Here is an 11675-nt window from a genome sequence, read left to right as displayed (position 1 = left end):
GAGACATGGTAGAAAGCACAGAAATATTTGCATGTATTTGGAGGTTGAACTGAGGATGCATGGTTTTCTAATTATTAAGATTTTACTGAAAAAAATGTTGGGGGTAGAAATGTGAAAAATGAGGTCTTAAATACTTAATTGAATTCCTTCTCCAAATTAGCACTTATTAAGTGAGAGACACCAGGGAGTTACAAGCAGGGGTGGATTACCCAATAAGCACAGTAAACACATGCTTAATTGTGCACACCATCTAAGCACAGGCTTGAAAGCACAAGTGTGATAGAGTTAAAAAGTTACTCACGCCATAAACAAGCTGGTGCATAGGCAGCCTCCTGAGCCTGTGTGAGCTTCATTTCTAGCCGACACATTCTCACACTCTGGAGCTGTTACCAATTTCATTCAGTGCCCTGTGGGGAAGGATTACTCAGTAAGCAAGGTAAGCTTGGGCTTACAAGGTTAGCACAACTAAGCATGTGCTTATAAAGTACACACTAAGAAGCATGTGCTGACCCAGCTTTTTGGGTAATCTGTTCCTGGTTGCAAGGAAGAGACAGTAGTAACGGTTCTTCGAGGATAAGACTTTTGCTGGGCAGGGGCAGGAAACACCAGGGTTAAAAGGAAACTTCAGTCTTCCTCTGCACCTGCTCCTGAGATGCTCTCTGTGCTCCACGCATTCTGAGCGCCTCCTGTAGGCCAGTCCTCTCCCTTCAGGGGAGGTTTGTGTCTTGGGGCACACCGACTTCTCTTCACTGTGCCTGTTGCACAGTAATACACGGCTGTGTCCTCGGAAGTCGCAGAGCTCAGCTGCAGGGAGAACTGGTTCTTGGATGAGTCGGCAATGATGGAGATTCGGCCCTGGATGGAGGAGCCATAGTTTGTATTCCATGATGATCTACTGTAGTAACCAACTCCCAGCCATTCCAGGCCCTTCCCTGGGGGCTGGCGGATCCAGATCCAAGCATAATAAGCACTAGAGATGGAGTCACCAGTGACAGTGCAGGTGAGAGACAAGGTTTGTGACGGCTTCACCAGGCCTGGGCCTGACTCCTTCAGCTGCACCTGGGACAGGACACCTAGGGGAAAGAGACGAAATTCTTGTGAGTCAGAAACAGAGCACACTCACCCCTATCACCCAACGTTTAAGTCCCTGAGAGGCTCACACTGGGAAGCTGTCGCCAGAAAAAGGAGGAAACATAACAGCTTCATCTTCTACTAGGAAGGATAGTGCCTTTCCTGAGAGAGTGAAGATGCCCACACCACACAGCATGGTAGGTGTGATATAGACAGAGCTGAGGGGAAATGTGCATGTGTCAAAGGTACTGGACTTACAAGAGGAAGGAGCCAGGGGCCCACTTCTGCCTCACAGGCTCTTCCAAAAGGTGACTTCCTGAGTATTTAGACATCAGATGACCCAGATGTCTTCCTCCTCTGAAACTTCCTCATTCCTGAGCTTCCATATTTTCATTCCCACCTCAAAGTTAGGAAAACAGGTCAGGGAAGCAGGCAGGTTTGCTGGACAGTGGGAAGCAAAATTGCTGGTAACCCTAGGTAGCACATCACACAGAGGCCCGTGCTACAATGCCCTATCCCTTTTGGGATCCCACCTGCAGACATCCTGTCATGTGTATTTGCCTGGTGAACATCCTTCTCTGGGGAGAAGGTCTGGTAGAGAAACACAAGGTGTGCTCTTTCCATTTCTGAGCATAGAGTTCCAAGTTGTCTTCCTTCTGAATGTTAATCTAATTCCTGCTCTCCCTTCTCCCGTCATTCACCAGTTTTTGCTTCTTTGCTTATATTCTTCCCATTTCTCTGTTGGTATCCGTCTCCTTTTTCTTCTTTCCTCTTCCCATGTCCTTTATCCTACCTAAGGCCAAAATATCTTCTCATTTATAAGAACCTTCACTAATTCACCCAACCCAGAATCATGTTGAGGGGACACACCACAACATTGAGCCTCATCTCACGCCCTGTGCATTGTCATTATTCCTTCAGCTCTCACGCGTGGTACAGTGACTTGTAGCTGCCTCCAAAAAAATTTTTTTAATTTTTCTCCCTAAGTATTTTCCAGACACTGTCCTGATTTCTTTCCTTTTTCCAATAATACTGTGGTAAAGTTTCCTAGGATAAACATGACCATGCCCATCCTTCTCCCCATCCCTATCCTGTGTCCTCCATTGAGTAGATCTTATGTGTCACCCTGCAGTTTGCATGTCTGGTTCGTGTTTCTGGAAGATGCTTTTAAACTCAACAGACAGTGATACCTCTGATATCTACCCTAGAACTCCCTGATAGCTGCTTGAGGACAGAGACAATAAACAAGTAAATTAAAAAACAAATGTGTAGGAGAGTATGTTAGCAAACCATAAGTGATGAAGAGAACAACACAACAGACAAAACAATAGAGCTAGTTGGACAGGAAATAACCCAGAAGAGGATGATGGCCTCAGTTATGGTAGCTTCGCCAAAGGGAAATTTCTGAGCAACACTAGGAGAAAACTGCAATACGGGCCATATAGTCACTGGGCAAACTCATTTTCCATGGAGAGGCTAATGCAAGTGCAAGTATCCTTGAGGCATTTTTTTTTTCTCCTAGTATATCAGGCATAGCCAAATGGTCAGTTTTACTAGAGTTCGAGATTCTGGGAGTGACTAGTAAGAGATAAGATTAGAAAAACCAAACAGAAACTAAACAAGGTATTTATATGAAAAAATACCTTTTTTTTCTATAAATGGGGCACGTATTTGAGCAGATGAGTAACTTAGATGGTTTATGTAACATAACTTCTCATTACAGTTATTACTATCATTGGAGGATAACAAAATGAAATATTTTGAGGAGAATGCAGCTTCAATTCATACACCACTCAGTTGTTTCCCGAATTAGCAACCTCCCTTCACTTCTTCATTGTGTTTGAGTTAATATTCACCCTGCAGGAGACAAGGAGGTAAGTTGGAACACAGAGGGAACACAAGGTATGTGTTAGACAGGCAATTTTTGCAGAGATGCAATATACAAAATAAACTGTTTATATCAAAAAAAAAGGAAACAACATTTAAATTAAGAATAATAACTTTTACTATGTACCAAGAAAAATGAGTACTTAGGTATAAGTCTAAGGAAATATGAGCAGGATCACTTGCGTAAAACTACAAAACACTAAAGAGAAAGAGCATCGGATCTAAACAAATGCTGAAGTATTTTAAGAGTAATGATTGATGATAAGATGTCCATTCTCCCCAATTTTAAATATGAATTAACATGTATCTAGTAAAATTAAAAAATAAATATTTTTATTGACATAAATAGACTCTTAAATTTGTACAGGAATGCAAAGTTACTGGACTAGTCAAAAGAATACCGAAACAAACAAAAAATATCAAAGACACACATTGCTCAAATTCAAGACTCACTCTACAGTATAGTAACCAACGTGGTATTGCAGTGGCAAAAGGACAGACATACATGTACCATCCATGTGCTGACAACTGGATGACATTATTGAACTTTTCCAGAAAAGCAGATATGTCAGCCATACCCCTCCGAATCGGTACTCACCCAGATGTGAGCAATGTTGGTTAATTTCCCATGCCCTTGAGCTTCAGTAAATGCTCTCATGTACCACTGCTCCTTTCAGCTGGTGATTTTCATCAATATTTTGTCCATGAGTTTCATTCATTTTACCAAATGTTATTAACATGTAGTTAAATCTTAGTGTTTTATGGTGTCTTACTGGTAGATATCCCACACCATAGTAATCCTCTCTTCTTTTGGCAGATTTTTGTGTTGTCTCTGGTTACCTATTAGGGCACACACACAAAAAGATTACTGTAAGCACTCCTGTCCATGTTCTTTTGTAGACATATAGTCTCATTGTTCTTGCTTCAAGATTTGTGTTGGAATCCCCAGGCCATACCATAGGTGTATGTTTAGTTTTATCAAAAACCACTAAATAGAAGCCAAAGATATTTTATACCAGTTTCGCTCCCACGAGCAACATAGGAAATGATTTCCTTTGTCCACAGCCTTACATCTAGTATGCAGATTCTGCTCGATTTCACATAGATGGTGTTTGCTTCCTGGTATTTCGTTTGGATTTAACTTGCATTTCCCTAAGGACAAATGATGTTGGTCATCTTCTCAAATGTTTCTGGCCATTCATAAATCCTTTGCTGTCAAGAAACTCCTGAAGCATTTTTCCCTTTTTAATAGGATTTTTAACATTTCTCTGAAAGATTTCTAAAATTGTATTATATGTACTAGGTACAATACCTTACAGATAGATTCATTTCAAATATCTCCCAGGGATTGTCCAACATGTTCCATTTCTAAATGCTGTATTTCATTACAATTAAATCCTTTTGGTTTGTGATTTATTAAAGTTAAAATGTTTGTGCGTTACCTTTAAGAAACCCATTTGCTTATATCAAGGCCAAATATATTTTTGTATTTTTCTTCTTTAACTTTACTGTCTACTAACACTACAGCCTACCATCTATGTTGGATTGATACTCGTCTATGGCAAGAGAAGGTAATCATTATTCCATACAAATATCCACTGGATTCAGAAGCATTTAGTAAAAAGACTATCAGTTTTCCCAAGGAGACTGCTCTAATTCTCCCCTGACAATCACTAATTTTGTCACTTTGTCATAAAAGATTCAGAAATTCTGGAAGAAAGCTGATTTCCCCTGGGGACAATTTACAAGGCAGGAAAAGGAAGGTTCAGATCCTTATAGGAAACCCCTTCCCAGTCTCCCTTGCACCTGCCCGTGGTGCTACAAACTTGAAATCAGTGTGCTCTGACCTCCCCCTGGTGATCCTGCACACTTACTGCAGTCTAGCCTCTTCCTGCCTATATGCAGAGTAGGTTTGTGTTTAGGCTGCCCCCACTCTGTACTCTGTACAATAATACATGGAGGTGTCTTCAGTTCTCAGACTGCTCAGGGTTAAATAAACTTGGCTCTTGGAGATGTCCCTGGTGATGTTGACTTGGGACTTAAGAGCTGGGTTATAGTACATGTTCCTATTGGCCCATATCTCACCCACCAGCCCAGCTCCTTTACCGAAACCTTGCAGACCCAGCTACAGCATAGCTTGTGAAAGAGAAACCACAGACAGTACAGGTAAGGGACAGAGTCTTTGAGGGCTTCACCAGTGCTGAGCCCGAATCCTGCTGATGCACCTGGGACAGGACACCTGGGACAAGGAAGATCCCATCGAATCAAAAACACCAGAAATTGCATGTCCACAGTCCTTAACTGAAATCCCTAAGACACTCACAGCAGTGAGCTGCCAACAGGCAGAGGAACAGCCCACAGGAAAATCAAACTCCTGTGGAGTTCCTGTTCAGAAGGATGCTGGGAATTCTCTGCCCAGGGTGGGGCTTCCAGCCTAAGCCTGGGATTTGATTTTCAGGGTGGAAGCCACTGAGCATATAAGATTGGGCAGAAGTAAGGAGCAGTCGCTTTCTGTCCTTCCTTGGGAGTAGTGTTTTGTCTTGTGCTACTTAGAGGAACTAGGGAGACAAATCATCCTGGAATTTTCCTGCAACCTTTTGCCTGGTCCACCTATTTACGGACAATGAGGAAGGTAAGTCTGGACAGAGTGGGCAGGATTTGGGGCCACAGGACATGAAGAAATGTTTAAAAATGAAGTTATTCAACATTCATTTCAAGTGAGAAACCAGGACCTGTTTATGCTCAGATAGTTAAATTCCACTGGACAATTCAGGATTGCAGAGAGTGATGTTTATGAGTGGAGGCTCATGTTGGAGTTGGGGAAATAGATATTTTTGAGATGGCCTGACATTACTCTTATACCTGTGCAACTTTTGTCCTATGAAAAAAAGTTTCTTGGATTTCTGCAGTAGGATGGAGGTGTAGGGATTGCTGCACCAGTTTTATACTTGCTCTGTTCTGTTCCCTGCAAGTGACTTCACTCAAAGGTTCTAGACTATGAAAAGAGTTCATCTGTTCTGTTGTGTCTCTGTCTTGTTGGCACCAAGCTGTTCCAAACTGTGGCTCAGCTTGGCCATCAGGAAAGGATGAATGATCAGTAGTATGGTTTGTGTTAGACTCACAATGACTTTCCATCACTGCATCTCACGCAGAGTAATACATGTCCATGTCATTGGCTCTCAGTCTGTCCATTTGAAGGTTCAGCGTTCTCTTGATGTTTCCTCTGGAGACGGTAAATTAACCCTTCAATGAATCTGCACAGTTCTTAGTACCACTAAAAAAAAAAAAAAAAAAAACGCATTTTTGTCAAGTCGATTCTGACTCATAGCGACCCTACAAGACAGAGTAGAACTGCCCCTTAGAGTTTCCAATGAGCACCTGCTGGATCTGAACTGCTGACCTCTTAGTCAGCAGGAGTAGCTCTTAACCACTACACCACCAAGGTTTCCTAGTACCACTACCAAGGTTAATTAGTGCAATCCTGCACAGCCAATCCCTGGAGCCTGGCGAACTCAATGCATCCAGTACCTGCTGAAGGTGAATCTAGAGACTGCACAGGAAAGTCTTAGAGACCACCAAGGCTGGCTGAGGTCTCCTGCTGACTCTACCAGCAGCCCCTCACACTGGACACTTACAAAAAGAGAGATATTTTGGTGAGGAAAACTGTCACACATAGCCATTGTTTCACTAAGACCCAGCCACATAGTCAACATCTATTGTTCTCTATAAAATGACCATTTGAAACAGGGAAACCCAGTGAATCAGACTCCATGGTGACTCATGTGTGTTCAGTCCCAATCACTGAATGGGGGCACCTGCTTATGCTGGGACTGGGGTTCCTCTCCCAGAGCTACAGCATCAGGACTAGGTTGGTTTTCATCATCTAAGAGATGGGTTCTATTTGCACATCCTCCTGCTGTTTAGCAATCTTTGAAGCTGGAAACCTTCAGAGAAAGCAGTGCTTCAGAACAGATATGAGTACCCTGGGCGAGTTGGAGGGAAATTATAGCATTCAGGAAAATGTGATATTTATTATGGGATTTTGCTTTGCAAAACTCTTAGTACTCATTATTTTATTATATTTTTACTTATGCACACAAAACATAAGATGTAGATATCAACACCTTTTGTTGTTGTTGTACTTAGGTACCTTTTACAGATATAAAGCTACAACACAGCACAAAGGTGTTGTATGATGTGCCAAGAGCAATTGTCTGGTAAGAGTTACCCCAGTCCTAGGCTTATATAGCTCAACACTGGACTGACAGTTCCCCTAAACTAACTGCTTAGTAAATATGTAACTGACTATTAAGGTTTGCAGAAACCCTGGAGTGTAATGAGAACTGGGTGTGATTTTGCTGAATTCTAGTGTTTTACTTAATCACCAATCAACGCCCATGGAAGCAGCAGTGAAGAAAAAATGATATATTGCATTGGGCATATCTGCTGCAAAAGACCTCTTTAAAATGTTAAAAGGCAAAGAAGTCACCTTGAGCACTAGGGTACACTTGACCCAAACCTCATATGCATGCGAAAGCTGGACAATGAATAAGGAAGACCAAAGAAGAACTGTTGCATTTGAATCACAGTGCTGGAGAAGAATAATGAATATGCCATGGGCTGCCAGAAGGAATGTAATCTGTCTTGAAAGAAGTACAGCCAGAAGGCTTCTAAAAACGGTGGACGGTGAGACTTTGTCTCACTTACCTTGGACATGTGATCAGAGGGACCAGTCTCAGGAGATTGACATTGTGCTTGGTAAAGTAGAGGGTCAGCAAAAAAGAAGAAGACCCTCAGTGAGATGGATTGACACAGTGGCTGCAACCACGGGCTCAAACATAGCAATGATTGTGATGATGGTGCAGGACCAGGAAGCATTTTGTTCTGTTGCACATAGAGTCCCTACGAAATTGAATCCACAGAACTGCACCTAACATATAAGCACAACAGCACTTACCCAAGTAATATGTACAGTACCAAGTTCAATGCATGGAAATGTTCAGGAGTGTTTGCTATTTTGGATGCCACTGTGAATTTTTCTATCACTCCTTCTCTACCAATATAAAATTATACTTATTTTAACATGCTTATGGTAATATAATTGGCAAATAATATATTTCACTTATTTAAAGTGTACAATTAGTTAAGTGTTAACATAGGTGCATCTCAGTGCAAGCATCAGCACAACCAAGAGAGTGAACAACTCCATACACTTCAACGATTTCCTTTTGTTCCTCTGTCATTCCTCCCTCGTGCTCTTCCCTCTGCTCACTCTGTCCCCAGGCACATACTGATCTTTATGTTATTTTAGATTAGGTTGCATCTTCCAGAATTTACATAAATGGAAGCATGCAGTATGCACGTTCATTTCTTTAGCTTATTTCATTCAGCATAACAATTTAGAGGCACATCCATTTTGAATGTTTATCAAAAATTCACTAATTTTAATGCTGGATAGTATTACAAAGTATGCATATACCTCAATTAAGTTATGTGTCTTCATGATGTGGATTATTTCAAGTGCTTAGCTATGACACAGAAAGCTGCTGCTTAGCTTGGAGATGAAGAGAGCTGAGAAAAACCTTGCTCTTTCTCTTACGACAATGACAACAAACCTGGACAAACTGCAAATGAACACATTTCTTTAACATCAGAAAATTGAAGTCACAGGACAAACAATAAATCTAAACTTTGAAGGGAGATAGGTGTCTCCAGGAAGAAACACAACCCTAACTTCAGCTTACCCAGGGCAGACAGTGCCAGAGGGCATAGAAGCTACTCACAAGATTAAACTGCCAGTATGTAATAAATCTCTTAACACGGAGTGTATTAAAGCATAGATTGCTCCATGTTACCAAGGGCAACATAGACGGATCCTTACCACCCTGTAGGCATTCCTCCAACATTGAGGAAAATTCAATAAAGAAGGAAACACTTATGTTGCTGGATGATGAAAAGGAGCTGATACAACTTCCAGAATGCACCCAGACCACCTCTCTTATCTCTACAACAGAACAAGAGGAGTGATCTGCTGAGGAAACTCATCAAAACGTGAATTCTATGGGCACTGTTGAAATCCAATAGAGTCTGGGAAATCACCAAACTCTGTCCAGAATAATCTCCCCTCTCTTCCATAAGGTATAAAAGCCTTAATTTGCATGATAAGTTCACTAAAAGGTAAAACTAGAGCTCACAGGTGGAAAACCATTGTAGCTGGGAGGAAACATTGGGAACAAGTCACTGCACCCTACAGGAGAAAAAGGAAGGCATGCTAGGTGCAAGATGGCATCTGGAGGAGGGACAGGGACACTGGGAAGGCCACACACCTGACAAAGGTTAACAATACCCATGTAGGAATGAGGCTTAGTCAGAAGACCAGAGAAATGTCCCCTTATTGCAAAGACCACCACAACACTAGCAATTATCAAAGAGAAAAACATTAAAATGTTACCAGGGAGTGCTAAAAGGGCAGGTTCTATTTGGGGAGCACAAAATAAAGACTTAAAACCAAAAAAGGAGGAAATACAAACAAACAAATATTTCACTATAGGAACTTGAGGTTTCTAGTGCCCATAGTAAAAGAGAACTTGAACTCTGGTAGCCATGGCAACAATAAACTCCAGATGCAGCCATATCTTAATTCACACTAATCTCCACATAAATGCCAAGCAATGGCAGGGTGTGATTATCTCCAAGGAGAAAATAATAATGAGTACATAATAAATAAAATAAAATGCCAATATCTACTGTTTTCCCATCTTCCCCTGTGACCAGTCCCCTCATATCAGCTTTCACCACTATTCCTGACCATCATCAAGGAAGCAGTGGAAGACGAGCCACAACTGCTGGTTGTCCTGAAGCTACTAGTTCATGTCCAGGAGACAGCAACTCTCAGGCAGCTTTTCCTGGCGCATCAGCACGCTGTACCCAGCAGAGGACACCTTTCCCCCCTCCATGGGATAGCTGCTACACCAGCTCTTCTTTGTCCAATGCAGTGTACTTAATAATAGACCTGGCTTGGCTCCAGTCCACCTGTTCTGGCTCAGCAGTCAAACTCACAGCCATGACAAATCATGCCTGCAGTATTGCTAATGCACTTCACCAGGTTACCAGTCTCTCCCCTCAGAACAGACCACACCACAGTGAGGGCCTGTGCCAAGACAGCATGCACCTTACCAAGGGGGCATTTCCTGCACCTTGCCAGAGTAGGTGTGAATGCACAGGTTGCCAGAGCTTATATTTTAAGACATTGTTTCCAAAACCTGATTGAAGAGCTTAATTTATTTTGAAGTTATAATCAATGATTGAACTCCTAGTTTCCTATAGACGAAAGATTTACTAAAGTGATAAATGACCCCTTAGCAAGATATGTTAGATTTACAAAGAATTTTTTTTATTTAAATAATTTGTACTGTGTAACTATGTAATTAAACAGAGCCCTAAACTCTGAAAGTAAGCCTATTCAAATAGATTGACATTATCACTGGAAATTATAATATACAGTTTCCTAATTTAATTCATGTGATTCTGACCCCTCCATGGGGCCTGAGTCATTTACCAACAAGGATCTACTACAACCATCATCTCTTTCTCTCATACTCTCCTTCATATGACATAGAGTAAATAGGAAGTATGTCTCTCTCTCTCCCTCTCTTTCTCTCTTTCTTGCTCACTTGCTCTTAATAGCCAAAAAATGGAAACAAACAAGATGCCCTTCAGTATGAGAATGGACCAACAATCTGTGGTGCATCCACACAATAGAATACTATTCAGCAATGAAAGCAAAGGAGCTACCAAGACAAGAAAATACACGGATGAGTCTTAAAAGGAAATAGCCAGCTTGAAAAGGCTACATACCATATGATGTCATGAATGTGACATTATGGAAAAGGCAAAACTACAGATATGATGAATAGATAAGTGATTACCAAGAATTTGGAGAGGCTTTTTTTTTTTTATACACTAAGGTAAAGCACAGGTGACTTTATGAGTGGTGAAATTTGTCTCTATTCTATTGCCATGGTGAATATATGACACTCTGCTCTTATCACAGTACACAGAACTTTGCAGCAGAGTATAACTTAATGTATGGAACAAATACAAGTGTGTGTGTGTGCGTATTAAAAAAGAAAACAAACCCAGTGCCGTCAAGTCGATTCCAACTCATAGTGACCCTATAGGATAGAGTAGAACTGCCCCATAGAGTTTCCAAGGAGAGCCTGGTGGATTGGAACTGCCGACCTTTTGGTTAGCAGCCATAGCACTTAACCACTATGCCACCAGGGTTTCCATGTGTGTATATTGGTACATATAATTTGGAAACCCTGGTGGTGTAGTGGTTAAGTGCTATGGCTGCTAACCAAAAGGCTGGCACTTTGGAGGCAGAGCCAAGATAGCAGAATAGACAGATGCTTCTGGTGAGCCCTCTTTACAATAAAGACCTGAAAAAAACAGTGAAATGAGTATATTTATGACAAGCTAGGAACCCTGAGTATCAAGGCAAGCTTAGAAAATGAACAGAGGGGCAGGGGGAAGAAGAGACAGTTCAGAAGCAGAGAGGAATTACTGGACCGGAACCGTGGGGAGCGCTGTGGCGCCATTCCTGGGGCAGTGGCAGTGGGCTGGTACTAGCGTTCGGCTGCAGTTTCCTCAAGGAGAAGCAGCCAGCCAAACAGCCTAATCACACCTCCGGGACCAGAGAAGAACAGCAAAAGCTA

General features: G+C 41.7%; 1 gene segment (V, D, J or C); it reads right to left on the bottom strand.

Moving 5' to 3' along the window:
* Window positions 1-624: 624 nt before the first annotated feature.
* LOC135228391 (immunoglobulin heavy variable 4-61-like) lies at window positions 625-1206 on the bottom strand. The segment is given in 2 exon segments: window positions 625-1073; window positions 1161-1206. Coding segments are annotated over 2 exon segments (495 nt in total).
* Between the last annotated feature and the right edge of the window lie 10469 nt (window positions 1207-11675).

This window comes from Loxodonta africana, chromosome 21 (assembly GCF_030014295.1).
Source record: "Loxodonta africana isolate mLoxAfr1 chromosome 21, mLoxAfr1.hap2, whole genome shotgun sequence".
NCBI lineage: Eukaryota > Metazoa > Chordata > Mammalia > Proboscidea > Elephantidae > Loxodonta > Loxodonta africana.
Note: the sequence above shows the minus strand (reverse complement) of the source record. Positions and strands in the feature narration are given on the sequence as shown.